We start from the raw sequence: 19,048 nt of genomic DNA on the forward strand, positions 1-19,048 counted from the left end.
CGTTCTGTGGAATCTAGGTTGTAGCAGATTCGTGGTACGCGACAGCCTTGGAGGAGTACGGAAGTCAGTTTCTCTAGTTAAAAGCTTTCCTACAAACAACGCTTGCTGGATCTTCCTTCGTCGTTGTAACCTGTCCAGTTCAGAAAAAGACTACACCGAACAGGATACGAAGGAAGATTTGAATAATCTCGCCAAGGCAAGTTTCGTAGGGCTAGTCGAATAAATCGCTTCTGTATGCGTTCAATCGTTGAACACCATGAAACCTGGTTTGAACCTCAAACAATCGAAGCTGTTTCCAATATGAGACGAACCAAGGCACAGTAGAGTGATTTCAGACAATATGGGTCTGTGAAATCTTTAGCAATCTTGGCAATAAAACCCAACTAACGAGTGGTTTTAGAGATAACAGCCGAGCGATGTTTGTCGAATGACAGTTTAGCACCTAGCATAACACCTAAGTTCTTAACTTGATACAGTCCCTTCCCGATTTTGGCAATACGACCGGATTTTAATGTTGCCAAAAACGGGAAAAAAATTTCATACAAAATTTCAATTTTTTTTGTTTGCGTGATTGAAGCTAAATACTTAGAATATGTACTACAAAGTATGTGGAGTGTATTTAAGTGATGCAGGTGTACCACAATTGATATTTTTGCGATATTATTCATAATTCGGAGATTGTAGCTCAAATTGGATTCAACTGCGCTTCACTTTAAAAGAGGCCACCGACTTAGCGACACCCTCATAAGAACCACGGGGTTGGATATTGGGGAGGGTATCCGTTGGATCAGGACCATGGCAAATCTAACTCCGTAACACACCACGTTAAGATGTCTACCCGATGTTACGGGACAAGAGATGGAACAGTTGTGCCTTTCTCAAGAAACACGCAAAATCTATCAGCAGCTCAACGCATCCTGCAAAGGCTGTGTGCCGCAAGCCGAGATGTGCAGGGTTAAGGATGGGAGCATCTTGACGGACGAACGTGTGGTGATTGAAAGGTGGGGGCAGTACTACGAGGAACACTTAAATGGCGCTAAGAGTACAGGCAGTGTAGGTCAAAGCAGCGGAGGAGATGACTACGTTAGTTCAGCGGACGATGGAAAACAAACAGGCCCCACCTTGAAGGAAGCCATTTATTTATTTATTTATTTATCATCAGACTAAGGCCGGAGTGGCCTGTGCTGCACATAAAAGACTTCTCCATTCAGCTCGGTTCATGGCTGCACTTCGCCAACCACGCAGTCTGCGGAGGGTCCGCAAGTCGTCCTCCACCTGATCGATCCACCTTGCCCGCTGTGCACCTCGCCTTCTTGTTCCCGTCGGATCGTTGTCGAGAACCATTTTCACCGGATTACTGTCCGACATTCTGGCTACGTGCCCGGCCCACCGCAGTCTTCCGATTTTCGCGGTGTGAATGATGGATGGTTCTCCCAACAGCTGATGCAACTCGTGGTTCATTCGCCTCCTCCACGTACCATCCGCCATCTGCAACCCACCATAAATGGTACGCAACACTTTCCTTCGTGTCCGTAGAGAACTACCGGTCTTATAAGCGTTTTGTAGATAGTCAGTTTGGTACGGCGGCGAACTCTATTCGATCGAAGCGTCTTGCGGAGTCCAAAGTACGTACGATTTCCAGCCACTATGCGTCTCCGAATTTCTCTGCTGGTATCGTTATCGGCGGTCACCAGTGAGCCCAAGTACACGAATTCTTCAACCACCTCGATTTCGTCACCACCGATAGAAACTCGTGGTGGGTGGCTCACATTGACCTCTCTTGAGCCTCTTCCTATCATGTACTTCGTCTTCGACGTGTTGATGACTAGTCCAATCCGTTTAGCTTCGCTTTTCAGTCTGATGTAGGCTTCCTCCATCCTCTCAAAGTTACGTGCCATGATATCAATGTCGTCGGCGAAACCAAATAACTGGACGGACTTCGTGAAAATCGTACCACTCGTGTCAATCCCTGCCCTTCGTATTACTCCCTCCAAAGCGATGTTGAATAGCAGACACGAAAGACCATCACCTTGCCGTAACCCTCTACGGGGTTCGAAGGGACTCGAGAATGCCCCTGAAACTCGAACTACGCACATCACCCGATCCATCGTCGCCTTGATCAACCGTATCAGTTTATCCGGAAATCCGTTTTCGTGCATTAGCTGCCATAGCTGGTCGATCGATTGTATCATATGCGGCTTTGAAGTCGATAAATAGATGATGTGTGGGCATGTTGTATTCGCGGCATTTCTGCAATACCTGACGTATGGCGAACACCTGGTCCGTGGTGGAGCGTTCGCCCATAAATCCCGCCTGGTACTGCCCCACGAACTCCCTTGCAATTGGTGCTAGTCGACGGCATAAAATTTGGGAGGGTACCTTGTAGGCGGCGTTCAGCAATGTGATTGCGCGGTAGTTGCTAGAATCCAGCTTATCGCCCTTTTTGTAGATGGGACACAAGACACCTTCCATCCACTCCTGCGGCAGAACCTCATCCTCCCAAACCTTGTCAATCACCCAGTGCAGCGCTCTAGCCAGTGCCTCACCACCGGGTTTAAACAGCTCTCCTGGTAGTTGGTCAACTCCAGGGACTTTGTTGTTTTTCAGCCGGCCAATCTCCTCCTGAATTTCCTCGAGATTCGGAGCCGGAAGTCGCATGTCCTGCGCGCGTGCTCCTAGGTTCATTACCATACCGCCACTGTTGTGTGCCATATTGCCATTCAGGTGTTCTTCGTAGTGCTGCCGCCACCTTTGGATCACCTCACGCTCGTTTGTAAGAAGGTTCCCGTTTATGTCCTTACACATATCGGGCTGTGGCACGTGGCCCTTACGTGAACGGTTCAACTTCTCATAGAACTTTCGTACGTTATTAGCGCGGTACAGTTCCTCCGTCTCTTCACGGTCTCGATCTTCCTGCTGGCGTTTTTCCTCCGGAAAATCGAGTTTTGTCTGTTCCGCGCCCGTTTGTATCGTGCTTCGTTCGCCCTCGTGCGGTGTTGCAGCAATCTCGCCCATGCTGCATTCTTCTCCTCAACTAACTGCTCACATTCGCCGTCATACCAGTCGTTTCTCTGATCCGGAGCCACCGTGCCTAGTGCAGCGGTTGCGGTGCTTCCAATGGCGGATCGAATATCTCTTCAGCCATCTTCAAGAGATGCTGCGCCTAGCTGCTCTTCCGTTGGGAGTGCCACTTCCAGCTGCTGCGCGTAGTCTTGGGCTAGTCTACCGTCTTGTAGCCGCCCAATGTTAAGCCGCGGCGGACGACTCCGACGCGTGTTGATCACCGTCGAAAGTTTTGAGCGCAGACATACTGCGACGAGGTAGTGGTCGGATTCAACATTCGCACTGCGGTAAGTGCGTACGTTCGTGATGTCGGAGAAGAATTTACCGTCGATTAGAACGTGGTCGATTTGGTTTTCCGTTACTTGATTAGGTGATTTCCATGTGGCCTTGTGGATATTCTTACGGGGGAAGAAAGTGCTTCGGACTACCATTCCGCGGGAGGCTGCAAAGTTTATGCATCGTTGGCCGTTGTCGTTCGATACGGTATGCAGACTATCCGGTCCGATGACCGGTCTATACATTTCTTCCCTTCCTACCTGAGCATTCATGTCACCGATGACGATTTTGACGTCCCGCAGTGGGCATCCATCGTATGTCTGCTCCAGCTGCGCATAGAACGCTTCTTTCTCGTCGTCGGATCTCCCTTCGTGTGGGCAGTGCACGTTGATGATGCTATAGTTGAAGAAACGGCCTTTTATCCTCAGCTTGCACATCCTTGCGTTGATTGGCTGCCACCCAATCACGCGTTGGCGCATCTTTCCCAGCACTATGAAGCCGGTTCCCAGCTCGTTGGCCTAGCGACTTGCAGTTCCATGTTCCAAGCTTCCAATCGTGATCCTTTATTCGTCGCCTAGGTCGTTGCCGATTGTATCGAGTCGTATTATCTTCTATGTCGTTCGTAATATTTGTTAAACAATTAGAGGATTTGAAATGAGTCCATGGGACGAAAATAGAATCTTCAAGATACTTTATCATAATAAAATAATTTTTCTCCTATCATCAGCCTGAAAAAATATCCAAATCATTAAAACGAAAATAAATCAATTTTCTGACATGTGTTTAGAATAATGCAATGATAAGCACAACCAAAATGGGTAATAAAAGCATTCAAAACGTCTTAATCGACCAAAGTTGAAACTATAAATTAGCAAAAAATGCTATTCACTCATCCGTCACCGACATGGTAAATTGAATATTTTTCCTCAATATCAACTCTAATGCCAATCATAAGTCATAGTTATGGAATTTAAAAGCCATTTTTATGGAACGCATAAGTCTTCAATGGAACCGAAAAAGCACTCATTCATAAGTTGTAACTTATGAAAATCCTAATTGTTTTTGCCTGCGTGTACTTTATTTCATGTATACATAAACCTTTTCATGTTCTTAACGATTTTCATATTTTTTTTTTAATCATTTTGCAGAGGTAACTATCATTCCAACCTACGACACGGACGTGCTCGGTTACTGGGTATCGGAGAACGAAGACCTGCTTGCCAAGTATCACATTGACCTGTCTCCGTCGGCCGCACGCTGTACGATCAACCTACAGGACCACGAAACATCATGTTCTGCCTATCGACTGGAATTCTAGGCGAGCGGGATATTTGTAGCATTTTCCAGCGATATTCACACGGTCCACACACAATCCCAGGGTGGATCCTCGCCTGGGGACTCCTCGATTGCCGCTGCGACAGTGGCCTTCGTCGAAGCCTCCAGTGAGGAAGTGCACCATCGCGCATAGATCTCCCCCGGTTTGAATCCCGTAGTAAATAACCCAGGAGAATGCCACCCATCCCTATTCCTGTATACAACACGTACTTGTAGGGTTATGTTTCTAGACCGTTAGGGATCCATAGGATCTCTAGAATTTAGCAACAGGGTCTCTTTCTGGTAGCTGGGAAGAGGCAAACATTTCGAATTTCTTAAATTTATTCCAATGAAATGATTTCGATTTTTTAAGAAAGACATACACACAGATATTCCCACTTACATACATATATTTATACACACAAAAACACACACACATACACATTTAATGTTCTGTAATAGGTGATAGTTAGTATTTATGAAACAGTAGCCTAACAAAGGAGTAAAACAAAACCAATACATAGGAGAAGACAATTAATATGAGCTTAAATATCACGAACACAAACAGCAACCTAAAAACAAACTTCGCTGTAAATCGAACCTCCTTCTCAGTGATAGATAACAGTGCGATCTAACCTCAACTGCTGACCGATAAAACCCAAAGATTCTAGGAGCAAATGCCAAGCCAAATGATCCCAAACTAGTCGACGTCGAGGATAGACACATAAACCGTATCTAGGAGCAAACTCGTACCTATCAAAAAACAAACATGTTAAAAACACACACGACGAACGAGTCGTAGTGAATCGAAATGATTAATTCCATGACCCTACAACAATGCTAGAACAAGGTAGTTAGAGTTGTGATATTGTTTTAAAAATACAATTCTGGCTGCGGCACTAGAAGTAAATCGATTTATTCTTTAAATATAAAATTTACATCAAAAGACCGTGAGCGAAAAAGTTCTTCTTGATCAATACTGAATATTAAAGGTCGTAACTTTTCCTTAGTGTGACAGTGTTTGACCTCATGTTTCTGTTCATTAAAACCAAAGTTATTAGAAATGAGAAACACTACTTCCTTATTGGTTGTCGACATATTGCAATTTCGCAGTGCAACGCAAAATTACGCACGCAACTTCCGTCTAAAGTATTTTTCAGAACATAAACATACACACATACACAAATACAGAAACATGCAAGCGTATGCACCATATTTTAGAGAGCACTTTTGAAACATTCGAACCGACAGCAAAGAAACCGACGCCATTTTGGAAGTATTTTTACAACGATCAACAAATTAGTAGAGGAGCTATGAATGAAACGATTGTTATGCTTAATATTCATGCAAAACGAAAACAAGGCGTGAATTTTGTTAGTTGCACTGCGAGATGGAGACAGTCTAAAGAAGTGAAAGAAAACTAAACGGGACAGTCTAATCAAATTAGTAGAACTAACATTGCGATGAAAATCCTCACAACTTTCACTAATATATTTACGATTATAAAATTTATTGACACGTTGGCCTGTTGAATGACTCAGTTGTCATTCTGCAAAGGCAAATTATCAAGATCGTATATTTTTATATATACAAGCTCGTACACAGGATTGTTGGCAAAGGAGCTCGCCTCCGGCAAAAATTACGGCAGAATGAAATCTGGGAAGTTATTAAGCGATGGTTATTATAAAAAAAAACGTCTTTAATCTTGACTAAACAAAAATCTGCAAATATATACATAAAACAAAAAGAGAGAAAATTGATAATAAAAACAACGCTATCTGATAGGGTGAAAAACTTGTTCCATATTGAGTTTCTCCTTTTCTGTGCAACAATAGATAAAAACGAATCTTTCAATCCATCACGATTCTAAATCTGACTTTAAAATAAACAAATTGATTCCAATGCCAACGCTTGGCGAACCCTGTTATTATCATAAAGTACCTACGTCAACAACCTCTCGCCCAAAACCCAGGTCCTCTTTCTACATACCAGCTATATTATAGTACTCGTTCATCAAGCTGCAAAATCTTTGAAAAGAGCAAGTTTCTTAGATTAAAAAAGAAAGTTATTCTCGAACAAATATTACAATTAAACAGACATACAGTTAATTGATACTTGCAAACAAAGAACAAATCTTAGAAAGTAAAAAAAATCTTAGTGATGTTTACGCCAGCTAAATACTTATTAAAAGAAACAAATAACAAATGTTACGTATATATAGACATCAACAGCTATCACGTAAATATACAAACAAAACAGTGCAGTAGCTTTAGCAACAGAGCATTGTAGTCTTCTGTGTGTACTGGAACTGGAAGCAGAGGATTGTTGAATGGAAATTGACGATTTTTTATATGCAATTTTAAGCTTTTATAGTAGTGATGATGACCACGGGACACAGCTTAACAACTACGGATATAAACCAAAACCGAATCAAGACCGACCCTTCAAAAGGCTTCAAAATACAGTTAGTTAGCGATTATCGAAAACAAAACAAACAAAAGTCCATTCGCATTGTTTCCAGACTGGAACGCAAGGAGTTTCGCTTGGTTGCCATCTATATTTTCGTTATGTTTGGCTACTATTGTAACAAAAAAACCTAATCATTGTCGAAATCAATGAGATTAATATTTTGTGGTCAAGAAGGCTGATGGACAATACCTTGGTAACTTTTTAGAACAAGCATACGGGAAAGTTAGCCAACATTTGAAAATGTTTTTCAATTGATCTAAGCCTTGGTTTCCAACTATTTATTTTCTACTGCGAAATAATTTGCAGACATGCAGTTTTGTGAATGATTATGATTGTTATCAACCGATAGATACCGGAAATGAATCGCGTTGCGGAAACGCATAAAACGTCAGCATAAAACCAATAAAGAAATCGTAACGTTGTGCTAGGGAAATGCCGGAAATGCCTTTTCTAGGAAAGAATCAATGAATTGAAAATCTGTTGTAAAGCAAACATGGGTTGCACCAAAAAGCACGCAAATATTGTACGTAGAGTAATGAACGAACAGCAAACGATGGCTTATGCAAATCAAAAAATGCATGTCAGAAACTTTTTGAATGTGATTTTACAAGCTATATTCAGTTGTTTTAAGTTTTGCAAAGCATAGCTGTGTGTATGTAGTAACGATAGAGCACGAACAAAAATTTTAATTGGTTTGCGCGAAAAATTAACGCAATAAGTTATATTGTTCCTTGGTTCAAGAAAAGATTGCAAAGAGAAGACTAAGATAACACATAAGAAATGATATTAGATTTAAAAAATAACAAGTTTGCAAACACTTTTTGGAGGAAACAAATAGAAAGAACAACACATGTATTTAAATAGCAAAAAAAAATATCAAACCTGTCAGCTGTATTATGATTATGGCAGAGTAAAGAAAACAATTTTAGCTTCATCTAGTCAGTTGATTCAATGTTTCGTCTGTTAAAAGATTCCTTACGAAAACCAAAATCAAAAAAGCCTGCATTGCACCTACTAATTATCATGCAAACAAATCATTCAACTGTTGGTAATTGCTCGAAATAATTAAAACTAACAACAACGTGGAAAAACATTATGCATTTGTCACAAAAGCACAGAAACCTTTGAATCGATACATTTCCAATTCCCCAACGCACGCAGATTCTCGAACACGATCAATATATGAAAGATGAATAAGCTTCACACAAAATCAATGACACGTACCGTATATTTTTGCAATCTATGTCGTTGTAACACATCACGAAGATGGTCATCCGTGAAAACCAGGAATGTAAAATGGTATAATGCTATAACAGAAGATCAAATGAAAGGCAAACCAAACCATTACATAAAATATGAATAATCTATAGAGAAAAAAAAACAAAAACCAACAAATTCCATATAAAACGAATCAATTTAATTGAAAAATATAATCTATTATTATGATGTATGGTCAAACAAAAATACAATGATACAAACAACTGTATTGAAAAAATCAAATAAAAAATATAAAAGTTAAAATGTAAAATCCATGTGTGTTTTTATTTGCCATTTCATATTGAGAAATCCCTGCAAATCTGGCGAATCTATTCAGCTGTTTTTGACGTGCATGCACAACTACTTTACAGCATGTTACACATTTTTTTCTCAATCTTTACTAAACCATTCAGTAATATAATTCGCTTCAATGGCGCTTATTCAGATTTTTTGGATCTGTTAAATAAGTTTTATACAGCCACTAGGGTAGAGAACCATTTGGGCAGCACCCCCTATTCTCGTCAGCAACGTTCATTACTCGAGCGCATTAAAACCGAAATAGGTACATGTTTTTTAGTACATGGTTAGTTTCTGTCAATATCTAGTGGTGTACAAACAATCAAGTCATTTGATTGGAACGCGGTCGAGTTGTTAACGTTGCGGACGAGAATAGGGGGTGCCCCCTACATTTAATTTGATTGAATATTATTTGAGGGGAGAGTAAATTTCGGAATTTACTCAATGTTTTTTTTTTGGTGAAAACTGAAATACCAATTTTGTTGTTACCTAGATTCGAACTCCTCAATCCTCATCTCCTGATTCAATAACTGCTGCTCTGTCATCGCCGTCACTTTGACATATGTAAATAACAAAGAAAATTATGGATGTGCTTCTTCGCATACCTCATAGGTTGTTTTACTAACGCTATTTTTAATTTCGTGCTGTATAAACGTTAGAAAGAGTCCTACATGCTGCTTTTAGCACATAAGCTTAAATATTATACTTTCAGCATTATTTCAACTATTATTCAAACATCCGTTGCTAGTCGTTGAACAGTTACCGTCAACAGAAATATTGCTTTAAATGGCTTGTGTTCTTACACTATCTGCTAGCATCAATGACAGCGCTTTGTCAGTTGCTATAAGAGCAGGAGAATATCTTTGAAGCTGCATTACAGAAACCATTACAGAAAAGATGAAATATTTTCGGCACAACCAAAAGATATTTTAGTTACCAGATAAAGATTGTCGCTGTTGTCGCTGTCCGGAACATGTTTTGCTGGCGAGGATAGGGGATCTAAATGTCAATGAAGGCAAAATACATACGATTTGACAGTTATGTACCACACATGTTTCGGACAACAGAACAAAGGGAACCGAAGCGACAATCTTTATCTGGTAACTAAAATATCTTTTGCACAAACTGACTAGCTGATATTTGGGTAATAGTCGAGTTGAAGTTAAAGGGATCATTTGCGGAGGCTTTTCTTTTATTCAGCATTGGTTGTTAGTTGGGTCGTTATTTCTCACATTATTGGTGATGCGGAATATCTTCTCACAAGCCTAAACCTAATTAAAAATCTGTCCACATGCAGTAAATCGTTTTGTTCGCTGTACATAGCCGTTGATTTTAAGTAGGATAAGTAGGGTGAGTAGGATATATGTCCCCAAATCTCAGTCCATTTTTTCATCTCATGTTGCATTCGCTTTACTTCAATTGCGGAAAATACTCATTTTTTGCACGATTTGTTTTTCATAATCAAACCGAAATAGACTAATTGATACTAGATTTGCAAAGAAGAATACACGTGTCTTGGAGGGACTGGAACCCTCAAACTCCTACTTAATAGGTGGGCAGGATAACACAACAAAACTACTTAAAGGTTTACGGAAAATCCATCAGCATCCGAGTACCAAGTATTGTACCAAGTATTGTTAGTCATTAATGATTAAAACATCAAAATCTATAGCAGAAAAATATTACTGTAATATCAAATCGACAATTATTTTTCTGATTAAAAACTATAGCGAGTATTCTGTAATGGAACAAAATTTTGACATAGATTATCTTCTCATGTTTGATGGTTTACGGCTATGGTTCAAACGCGGAGCTAGAAATAAAACATCCTGAAGACCCATCTGCAATCCTGCGATTTTTTCGCTTGACCCAGACAGATTCAAAACCAAGAACATCACTCTTACTTTTAGGAAATGATTTATGGATTGTACGTTTTTCACCACTTATCAGCCAACACATCTTCCTCTTCATCACTGAATTGCGGAGCAACAATTAGACTAGAACTTCCAGAGAAAAACTCGGTGTTAGCCCCTGAGACTGATGCGTTAGGTAATGGAGCATTTAAACGAGAGACAACGGTTTTGTCTAAAACTATTTTATCGAAATCTGGTCACATATGAGTTGCAGCAACCTATATGAAGCATGTGTGCTGCTAGGGTTACTGTACCAAGACAGGTCTCGGTATTTGAGTTTTTGCGGTCGTATTCGAACTCATTCACAGATGTGAAAAGGATCTACTCATTTACCCAAGCAGTGTCTAAAATGATATGATCAAGATGTCTTTTGACCCTGCGTTGATTTCCATCCAGAACGACCAAATAGTCCCGCTCTCCTAAAATCTTCACCACCACTGCTTCCATCCAACCTGCACGATTGGGATCAGAATAGTCTCTAACATATACATAACGGTCGGCATAACGGTCGTTAGGCATAATGTACGTTAGGCATAATGGACATTAGGCATAAGCAGCCCATGACATAAAGAAGGCAGAATAATGCCAAACGTCCAATCGTAGCAATGCTGTGCACTACGATAACCAATCAAGAAGGTACTCAAAATTTCATGATGATTTCTTGTGCTGTTTTCTGCTAATGCTTTTTTCAATGATCCTTTGAACGTTCTGAACGAAATTTTCCGCGGCACCATTTGTGTCTGGGTGCCCCGAAGCTGTCAAACCATGCTTAATACCATTGGCCGCCAAAAAAGATTTGAACTTCTGCGCAGTAAATTGACCTCGATTGTCGGTAACAATTGTATCCACTAACCCAAAACGAGCTAAACAATCCCCCCGTAACGCTGGGTAGACACCTTTGCGTGGTGTGTTACGGTGTAAGATCTACCACGGACACATTGTCAGCTACAGGCAAATCCTGACCCAACGAATTCCTTCACCAATATCCAACTCCGTGGTACTTATGAGGGTGTCGCTGAGTCGGGGGCCTCTCATTAAGTAAGTACTACATCAACACTTCCTTCCCCTCCCAAGTTACGGTGAAGATGGGCGTGGCCAGGAGTAGTAATCCTCATGCTTTTGTGATTTTTATCCTAGATTGATATCAAGGACTACACCCACCTTGATTTCTGATAGCAATCTGAATAAGGATTTCAAAAGAAAAACATGAGTATCACTAGTGTCCGATCTACGAAGTACACCGTAACTATGCTATGCTTTGGTCAGCGCGTCAATTATCATCAGGTACCATATTCCGTTAACTGGCCCTGCATAGTCCAGGTGGATCCTGGATCACGGCCTTTCCGGCCCTGACCATGGAATCAGTTTAGCTAACTCCGAGGACGGACGTTCACTCAAACACTATTGATAAGCTCGTACGTGGTTTTCAATAGCTTTATCAATTCCCATACGTATCCCCTGGCTAGACTTTTCATTTTCACCATACCTAAGTGCGATGAATGCAACTCTTCAAGGACTTTAACGCGTAAACTTGCCGGTACGACCATTCTGAATCCTCTCATCAATATTCCTTCCTCTACTAACAACTCATCAAAAATGTTGCGATAATCGATAATCGTCTCCCCTCAGACAGAGTTTTCGAACCCGAAGCACTTCCTTAATAACCACTTGTAGAACCGAATCTTCTTCGGTACTTCTATCCCAGAACTCTTGTTCGAACACTAAGCTTTTTTTCTGATGAAATGAAATTCAGATAGTTTCCGTCCTCTTTCCACATTTCCCATGATTCTACTGGGTATCTAGAGGCATAATCGGCCACATTTTGGTTGGACTTAACATTTTCCATTTTATAACTAAACCCTGAAATAAAATTAGTCAATCGTTGGATTCTTAGCTAAACCTTTAACAAAACGACCGTAATAATTCACCATGCCAGCAAACGCTCTTACTTCCGATGCATTTTCTGGTGGCTTTGCATCTATTATGTCCTTCAATCTGTTTTACGTTTTACTGACTCCTCGCTCAGAGAACTCAAATCCTAAATACTCCACTTTCGTTTAAAAAAAAAAGACACATTTCTCGTAACATAAAGTTAGTCTTATTTTCAATATTGCTAGAACTCGAGCAAGTGTTTTTGGTTAGTACGTCCTGTGATCATCATATCATCCAAAAAAATCACAACGAAGGGCTACAGTTTTTCTAATTCTCTTTGTACTATGCCTGAAGCAGGCCTGATTCAAAAGGCAATCTATTCATCAAATATACACTTTTATGAGTAGACAACGCACACACCTTTATAGACTCATCTGACAATTCGAACTGATTATAGGCCCGACTAGCTTCGAAAACTTTGTTCCGCATTTCAACTGTCCCATCACTTCCTCAATACGAGGGAGATGACGACAAACGTCTTTCACGAACTTGTTCACCCGTACTTTATAGTCACCGCAAAGGCTAATGGATTTTCCGTCATGGTTCAACACCGGGACCACGGGAATCCCCCAATCAGATGAATTGAATTTTGTTATTATTCCGTTGTTCTACTGATTTTTCTAAGCTGAGCCGAACTTCACGTTGCAAACCACCTGCATGTGGCCCTTCTTTCGACAGTTCCGACAGGTAGCGTTCTCCCGCACATTCGACGGTCTTTGTCCCTTCTCTTTCTGGCAGACTTCTGCGAACCAAATTGACGGCCTGCTCGTGACAGTGGTCTTCTTTCTCGTATTTTAACGCTGAAGTCATCGCTTTCTATAAAGTTATCGTCTCATCTTCACACACTCGGTCGAACGATTTTCCCCTCAAGCCACTAAACTTATTTGTAAGGGTATGCTCCAAATTTGCAGCGAACTTGCAATTTGCCGACAATCGTTTGATTCTCGCCATCTAGGTTTTCACAGTCTTCGGTCCATATTCGCCTCGCACCGCATTAAAGAACTGGCGCCTCTCCTTATGTATTAGTAGGGATCCTACATTCAGAGATATGCGAAAGCGGCCATCTTAAGCCAATCGAGCATTGAGAGCTGTCAGAATCTGAGCCAAATGAACATTGTTATTGTGGCGGATTGAAAGGTATTGCGATTGTAATGAAACAGATTTTACGAAAAGTTTTGTCCCTATGTATTAGGTGTTAAATGGACCGACAAAAGCTTGCATAACTCCTCATACGTCTTCGTTAATGGCAAATCCGGCGTGCTCAAATCGCGGAGCAATTTGTAGGTCCTTGCTTCCAAACAGTTTCCCAGCACCGACACTTTGCTTTCCGCTGGAACTTTATCTGATTTTAAGAGTTCTTTCAGTTGTTCCCGATACAGCTGCCATTTTTGCTTCTCCTGTACAAATTTCCGAAATGATAATCCGGCCGCCATTTTTGTTTCAAATTTTCGTCGCCATTTGTGATGTCGGACTACACCTAATAAATGACCGTTCCGTTTCAAAGACTAGACAAGAATGAAGCTTTTATTTGACTCATATATAATACACGGAACCGCGAAACAACTCACTTTATGGTTCCTTTTACTAAAATCCGCCCTTGCGTGGAAGAAGCCAAAAATAAGTAAAATGCAAAAACTCTGGAGAGTACTTTGCCTTTCCCGTGTTGAATTTTCACCCACTATGAAGTTTCACCAGCTCAAATTTATGTTATTTTCACTCACTCGAGACTATGGTAAAAATCAACTCAAATTTGGCTTCTTCCACGGAACAACACAGTTGCATACATCGTTGCATACGCATCTGTGCCTCACTCAAGCCTCGAAAGATATCGTAGAGAAGACGATTGCTGCGGCATTCTCTCCTTGATAAGCGAGAGAGAATGCCCACGCTTGTTCCGTCGACATGAGCATTTAACTTCGATCTCCAGAGCAGAGTATCGTTGACAAGCTAAGACTCTGGCTTGACTTCTGATCGCTTCTCTATCTTCCTCCAGGTGTTCGATGAATCGTTGTTTTCTCTGGGTGCATAGTTTGCCCAGATTATACACGCTAGTGGCCATGAAGGCGTCCTTGATGGCGGTTCATTGGTCTAAGCTTCCGCTCTCTGGAATATCTGCAGCACGAGTCTCCAGTTCTTCAACCAAGCACCTTTTCACCGTGACATCTTCAAGTCGGCGAATGTTGATCCGTCGTCAAACTCTCTCATCCTGCCGACGAATGCGCACAATGCTCAATCGTAAGTATTTCGCCGATGAGGAGCTGATGATCAAGCACGATATCAGCAGTACGTTTATTTCGACCTCATTACCATTTCCAGCTGACGCAGATGTTGTTGATTCGATATTCTGTAAAGCCTTCACGGCTGAGCCAACAATAGGCTTAGGAGATTTCTTGCATTTCTATTTCGAATAACAAAAACTTTAAAATATTTTCAAACACAGTTCTACTGAAGATCGATCATATTTGTTTTAAAAAGTGCATTGCTATAACTTGGAATCTACAGTCATAAAAAATGTTGAAACATTTTTCTTCATCTTTAGCATATTCCAAACAGAAGAGCCGAAATTTTCCGACATGACCCTTCCATACTGCTTTCAAACTTTTCATACTTCTGAATATTACAACTTACCTGGTTTGCGTGATATATCTTGTAATAATAATATGGTCTATGCTGATAGAACTAGACATCTTACGATCTAAGTGCTGTAAATTGATGGAACACGTCCAATATATGAGGATCGATGTCGGACGTGAATAGGAGACTTTCCAGTGTGCTGCTATATTTTTGCACTTGTTCGTGGTGCTGAAAAAGACAAAACATTTCATATCGATCGTCCAATAAGTTCCAACTAGTTCCCATACCATCATGAACACCTGCTGTAGTCGTCCTACTGTCCAACGATACCAATCGGTGTCATAATCTCGTCCATCCGTGTCACACTTGACCAGATGCTCGGACAAGATCATAATGAATCGTTGGAAAATGATCAGGAACAGTCGTTTTTGATCGACATACGCAGCCTCCAACTTTTCCTCCATTCGCTCCACCTGCTCCTCCGTGGGTTTGTCAGAATCGTCACCGATTGGCTTCTTCCGGCGACGCACGGGTGTAGCGGCGTCAGGAGCGACCGCAGCTGCTTCCTCATCCGACTCGCTCGAAGATGACTCAGCATTGCGGTCCAAGCGATCCTTAGCATCACTCAACTCTTTACCTGTGAAAAATCATGATTTAAATAATTTAATTTTTTGAGTTCCATCATGTCATTGTTCCACAAACTTACTCAACTTGGTGACATGTTGGTTCATTTTCTTGATCGTTAGATGCAGAATCTCCCACAGGTACATCTTGGTGAATTCACCGACCATCTCCTTCGAGAAGACCCACGTAGCAACGGCCGAACACTCAACAATCTGGGTCTTGAGCAGTTTATCGATTATTACCACCATCATCTGTTGGTGATTACCCCACAGCTCAAACACGTTGTGCAGAATGCAGATCTGAGCTTCCTCTGTTTCAGCCAATGCCTGTAAAAAATAAAATAAGTACATAATTGATGAGTCAATGGATAAATCAAATGTTGTCCATGCTCAAGTAATAAAACTTAAATGGCAAAGTTATCAACTAAGACTTTGGAACCCTAACGAAAGGCGGAAACATGAAAAACGGAATCACAAAAGTAGAAACTTGAAAGGCAGACCTTCTTGCACATGCAACAAAAGGAGGAATATATCATGAGGAGGAATATATCATCATGCACGAAAACGGATTTCCGGATAAACTGATACGGTTGATCAAGACGACGATGGATCGGGTGATGTGCGTAGTTCGAGTTTCAGGGGCATTCTCGAGTCCCTTCGAAACCCGTAGAGGGTTACGGCAAGGTGATGGTCTTTCGTGTCTGCTATTCAACATCGCTTTGGAGGGAGTAATACGAAGGGCAGGGATTGACACGAGTGGTACGATTTTCAATAAGTCCGTCCAGTTATTTGGTTTCGCCGACGACATTGATATCATGGCACGTAACTTTGAGAGGATGGAGGAAGCCTACATCTGACTGAAAAGCGAAGCTAAACGGATTGGACTAGTCATCAACACGTCGAAGACGAAGTACATGATAGGAAGAGGCTCAAGAGAGGTCAATGTGAGCCACCCACCACGAGTTTGTATCGGTGGTGACGAAATCGAGGTGGTTGAAGAATTCGTGTACTTGGGCTCACTGGTGACCGCCGATAACGATACCAGCAGAGAAATTCGGAGACGCATAGTGCCTGGAAATCGTACGTACTTTGGACTCCGCAAGACGCTCCGATCGAATAGAGTTCGCCGCCGTACCAAACTGACTATCTACAAAACGCTTATAAGACCGGTAGTTCTCTACGGACACGAGACCTGGACGATGCTCGTGGAGGACCAACGCGCACTGGGAGTTTTCGAAAGGAAAGTGTTGCGTACCATCTATGGTGGGTTGCAGATGGCGGACGGTACGTGGAGGAGGCGAATGAACCACGAGTTGCATCAGCTGTTGGGAGAACCATCCATCGTTCACACCGCGAAATTCGGAAGACTGCGGTGGGCCGGGCACGTAGCCAGAATGTCGGACAGTAATCCGGTGAAAATGGTTCTCGACAACGATCCGACGGGAACAAGAAGGCGAGGTGCACAGCGGGCAAGGTGGATCGATCAGGTGGAGGACGACTTGCGGACCCTCCGCAGACTGCGTGGTTGGCGAAGTGCAGCCATGAACCGTGCTGAATGGAGAAGTCTTTTATGTGCAGCACAGGCCACTCCGGCCTTAGTCTGATGATAAATAAATAAATAAATATCATGAGGCTTAATTAAGAAAGGCGGAATTTACAGACAGAATCATATCGATCTTCGTTTTAAGCAGGCGCTTGCACGTAATCGACTTTACAAGTCGAGTCGAGGACGAGACACTGAAGACGACCTTACTGTTGAGGTCGAAATACGTATCTGTCAAGGCACAATCAAGTGGTGGAATTAAATGGGATGGTACAAACTCGTCTTATGACAAGTGAAGACCACTAAAAAGCTCAAATAATTTTATTAAGGACTAGTCGACCCGGCAGACGTTGTCCTGCATAGTAGGCGAAAATGCGCGTTGTGAACTGCCCATGCGAAATTTCCATACGAATCTTTATTTCAGTTTTTCACTATTTACTCAACTTTATTATGATTTTCGCATGAGGAAATATTATATAAACCTGTCGGAAACTATAACGAACGTAACTGCTGAAGGAATGAAGAAAATCCATCCAACCGTTTTTGAGTTATGCGGATACGAACACAGACCATTTCATTTTTATTATATAGAAATGAAAAAAAAGTCCAAAATGCAATTATTTTGTGGAAAATTAAAAAAAAAACTGATGAGAAATGATAGCAAAAAAAATGTTTAAAGAAGGCAAAGAATATGAATATTTGTAACATATTTATCCAGTAGTGAATTTAGCACAAACTTTATATAAATAAAAAATACTAGAACTTATTTCTGAAGAATATTTTGTTTTTTTTTTGCTGTTGAATCAATAACACCAAAATTTTTAAAGTACTGCCAGAATTATAAGTTTTTTAAAGTCAAGTATGCATGAACATTAGACTGGCCCAGCTTAGTATGGGAAGCAAAATGTTGTCGACTTTTACGGGGCATCTCCCAGGATTGTGGCTTATGGGAGATAACCAATCTCTCAAAATTTCAAAAATCGCTTGGTGCACTACCTGAACCGATTGGATCTCCATGTTCTATGTTGATCTTGGTCCGCCGCCCGAGCGGTCCATGATTTCGTCGATTACGATGGGCAAAGCAACAGAGGTATAATACATTTATCATTATCTCTCTCTAGTGATTGTGCAGGACTCTGTTTTTTTTTCTAGACCTCCCTTGCTTTTAGGGACGCCCCACCATTTTTCGTGATTCAGACGATCGAAGGCTTGCCGTGGTCAATCAGTATCAAATAGAGGGCCTCTTGAAATTAATTGACTTGCTCCAGGAAGAGAATGACAGAATGGTTCCCACATAATCGTCCTCGGCGGAATGCTGCCTGCTGCTGTCAGAGAATTTTCAACCTTTCCTTATATCCGAATTAGGATAAGTCTTCAAAACTTGAAAAAGTTGTTCTAAGTGGTCGGTGGTCGGAGACGGTGCCTTCTTGAGTCCATAATAAACGTAGCACTGACAATTGACTATCATCTTCCAATTGGCGAGATCCGATAACGCATTGCTCGAATTCAGCGGTGGGAGGAGACACACGGGCGACGAATCAAACTAGACCGACTAGGAGATCCAGCATTTGTTGAAGAACTTGAATAGTAAACTCGGGTACCGCCAACGGGGGTGTCATTGGGCCAAAATGTGGTATGCTCCAAGTAAATGTTACAAAGCTCTAGTAGTTAACATTGGAATCAAGTTTTGATTAGTTTGGTACAAGCTTGAATAATAAATTTACCGCTGTGTGGGGAAAAAATAATGAATTATGGAAATTCTTCAAAGTTATATGTTGTTCAAAATT

At 41.4% G+C, this 19,048-nt stretch overlaps 2 protein-coding genes across 2 annotated transcripts in view; one reads left to right on the top strand and one right to left on the bottom strand.

Moving 5' to 3' along the window:
- LOC134225299 (microtubule-associated protein futsch) overlaps positions 1–8,650 on the top strand; it is a 334,589-nt gene extending 325,939 nt beyond the window's left edge. The window contains exon 6 of the mRNA XM_062705255.1: positions 4,488–8,650. Coding sequence (XP_062561239.1) covers positions 4,488–4,657 — 170 coding nt within the window. The 3' untranslated portion in view covers positions 4,658–8,650. The remainder of the gene's footprint in view (positions 1–4,487) is intronic.
- Positions 8,651–14,946: 6,296 nt separating this feature from the next.
- LOC134225301 (nuclear cap-binding protein subunit 1) overlaps positions 14,947–19,048 on the bottom strand; it is a 110,431-nt gene continuing 106,329 nt past the window's right edge. Inside the window, exons 5-7 of the mRNA XM_062705257.1 lie at positions 15,802–16,045; positions 15,383–15,732; positions 14,947–15,323 (exon numbers count right to left, since the gene is read on the bottom strand). Of these exons, the coding sequence (XP_062561241.1) occupies positions 15,210–15,323; positions 15,383–15,732; positions 15,802–16,045 (708 nt within the window). The 3' untranslated portion in view covers positions 14,947–15,209. The remainder of the gene's footprint in view (positions 15,324–15,382; positions 15,733–15,801; positions 16,046–19,048) is intronic.

This window comes from Armigeres subalbatus, chromosome 3 (genome assembly GCF_024139115.2).
Source record: "Armigeres subalbatus isolate Guangzhou_Male chromosome 3, GZ_Asu_2, whole genome shotgun sequence".
Taxonomy (NCBI): Eukaryota; Metazoa; Arthropoda; class Insecta; order Diptera; family Culicidae; genus Armigeres; species Armigeres subalbatus.